Source organism: Amaranthus tricolor, chromosome 4 (assembly GCF_026212465.1).
Source record: "Amaranthus tricolor cultivar Red isolate AtriRed21 chromosome 4, ASM2621246v1, whole genome shotgun sequence".
Taxonomy (NCBI): Eukaryota; Viridiplantae; Streptophyta; class Magnoliopsida; order Caryophyllales; family Amaranthaceae; genus Amaranthus; species Amaranthus tricolor.
The window spans coordinates 1,325,511-1,327,258 of NC_080050.1; the positions used below are offsets into that span (position 1 = coordinate 1,325,511).

Sequence of the window (1,748 nt, forward strand, 5' to 3'; positions counted from 1 at the left end):
TGACTTATATAGCTTGAAAACCAACAACATAAATCAACACTTTCAACTAATCAAACAGGCCAACTAATAAATTTTTGTTAAACACCTACATAGTTTGATGGCATAAATTTCTTCCCCTTTATTATGTCACAATTAAACCAATAAATACATCAAATTATACACTAGTACGTGATGATGATAAATCTAGCACATTATTACATACATAATTCATAAACTTAATTATCCATCTCAAATTTTTAATACAAAATATCAACTATAATGGTAAAAATAAAAGCATATCTTTAACAATTCGTTTGGTTGTTAGTATTAAACGGTGGCAATAAAAGTGATTTTGTATTGTAATTTTTCATTGTCTTTTTTTGTAAAATGCATCATGTTATTCACATGATAACCAAAAAATTATTCAAAAAAGGTTATCTTGTTCACAAATTTTCATGTCGTTTTTCTTTCCTCCCTAAACCCTAATCATAGTTGCCTATAAACAGAATAAAGAATATCATACACTAAATACGATGATGATTCCTCTACAACCAAATAGAAGCTAAAAGTCAAACCCTATGAAAGACATGCATGCATGATTGCATACCCTCAAATTCGTGCATTTATATTCCTCACGATTATCTCGGTTTAATTACTTCATCCTAATTTATACCCTTTTTTCTCTCTATATTTCCCAAAAATATATATATCAATCAAATTCTTCAGAAATTATTCTCCTTTCTTCTTCCAAATTTTCTAATTAATTTTAAAAAAAAATTTTTTATTTAGGTTTCAAAAATTTATTTAAATAAAGAATCAACAATGGCGGATCATGGATTAAAGAAACCACCGGGGTTTAGAGACACAACCACGCCATCTAAACCACCATTGGGTCCAAAAAAACCGGTGGTTCGGAAAGCAATTTATCAACCTAAAAAAGAGCGTCGAAATTGTTGTCGTGGTTGTTGTTGTTGTTTTACTTGTTTTATCTTCCTCTTCTTCCTTCTCATCATTGCATTTTTTGGAATTTTCTATGCGTGGTACCAGCCAAAAATCCCGATTTTTCGATTTAAACCGATTGAGTTTAATCGGTTTGTCGTGACGCCTAAATCAGATGGAACCGCTATTATAAATTCACAAATTACATTCCGAGTTGAGGTAAAAAATCCTAATAGTAACATAAAAATTTACTACGGTGAAACAAAAGTTAGTATAACCGCAGATCAAGAAACTGAGTTGGGATCCGCGAGTGTGCCCGAGTTTACACAACGAATTCATAATATAACATTGTTGAAATTTACGGCAGGGTTGGATAATAGGATCGTGGATTCAACTGTGGGGATAAAGTTAAAAGAGAGGGTAAAAAATAAAAAAGTGGTTCTAAATGCGGAGGTAAAAACTAAAATTGGTATTGGGGTGTTTAATGTAAAAATTGGGATGCTTCCGGTGAATGTAAATTGTGGAGGTCTTTCTTTGAAGGAAATTAATGATGGAAATTCTTCTCCTAAATGCTCCTTCAATACTTTGAGATGGTATAATTATAATTCTAACTTTTAATAATTCTTAAAGTTTTTTTTTTATATTTGATTATTTTATTCTATTGCTCGAGTTTAATAAGACTAATGATATAAGAATTCAAATTTAACCTAATAATTGAAGATTTTTTTTTATTAAAGAAGTTTAATTTTCACTATCGACTAAAAAAAACATTAGGAATCATTATTTTGTCTAGAAAATCATATGATTTTTATTTTACTTTTTATAAATTG

The 1,748-nt window shown here is 29.3% G+C and overlaps 1 protein-coding gene across 1 annotated transcript; it reads left to right on the plus strand.

The window, feature by feature from the left end:
• Positions 1-678: 678 nt before the first annotated feature.
• Positions 679-1,536, plus strand: LOC130810217 (NDR1/HIN1-like protein 6). The gene has a single exon (XM_057676193.1). It carries the CDS (start codon positions 802-804, stop codon positions 1,534-1,536), a length of 735 nt encoding a protein of 244 aa, XP_057532176.1. The 5' UTR covers positions 679-801.
• The last annotated feature ends 212 nt before the right edge of the window (positions 1,537-1,748 follow it).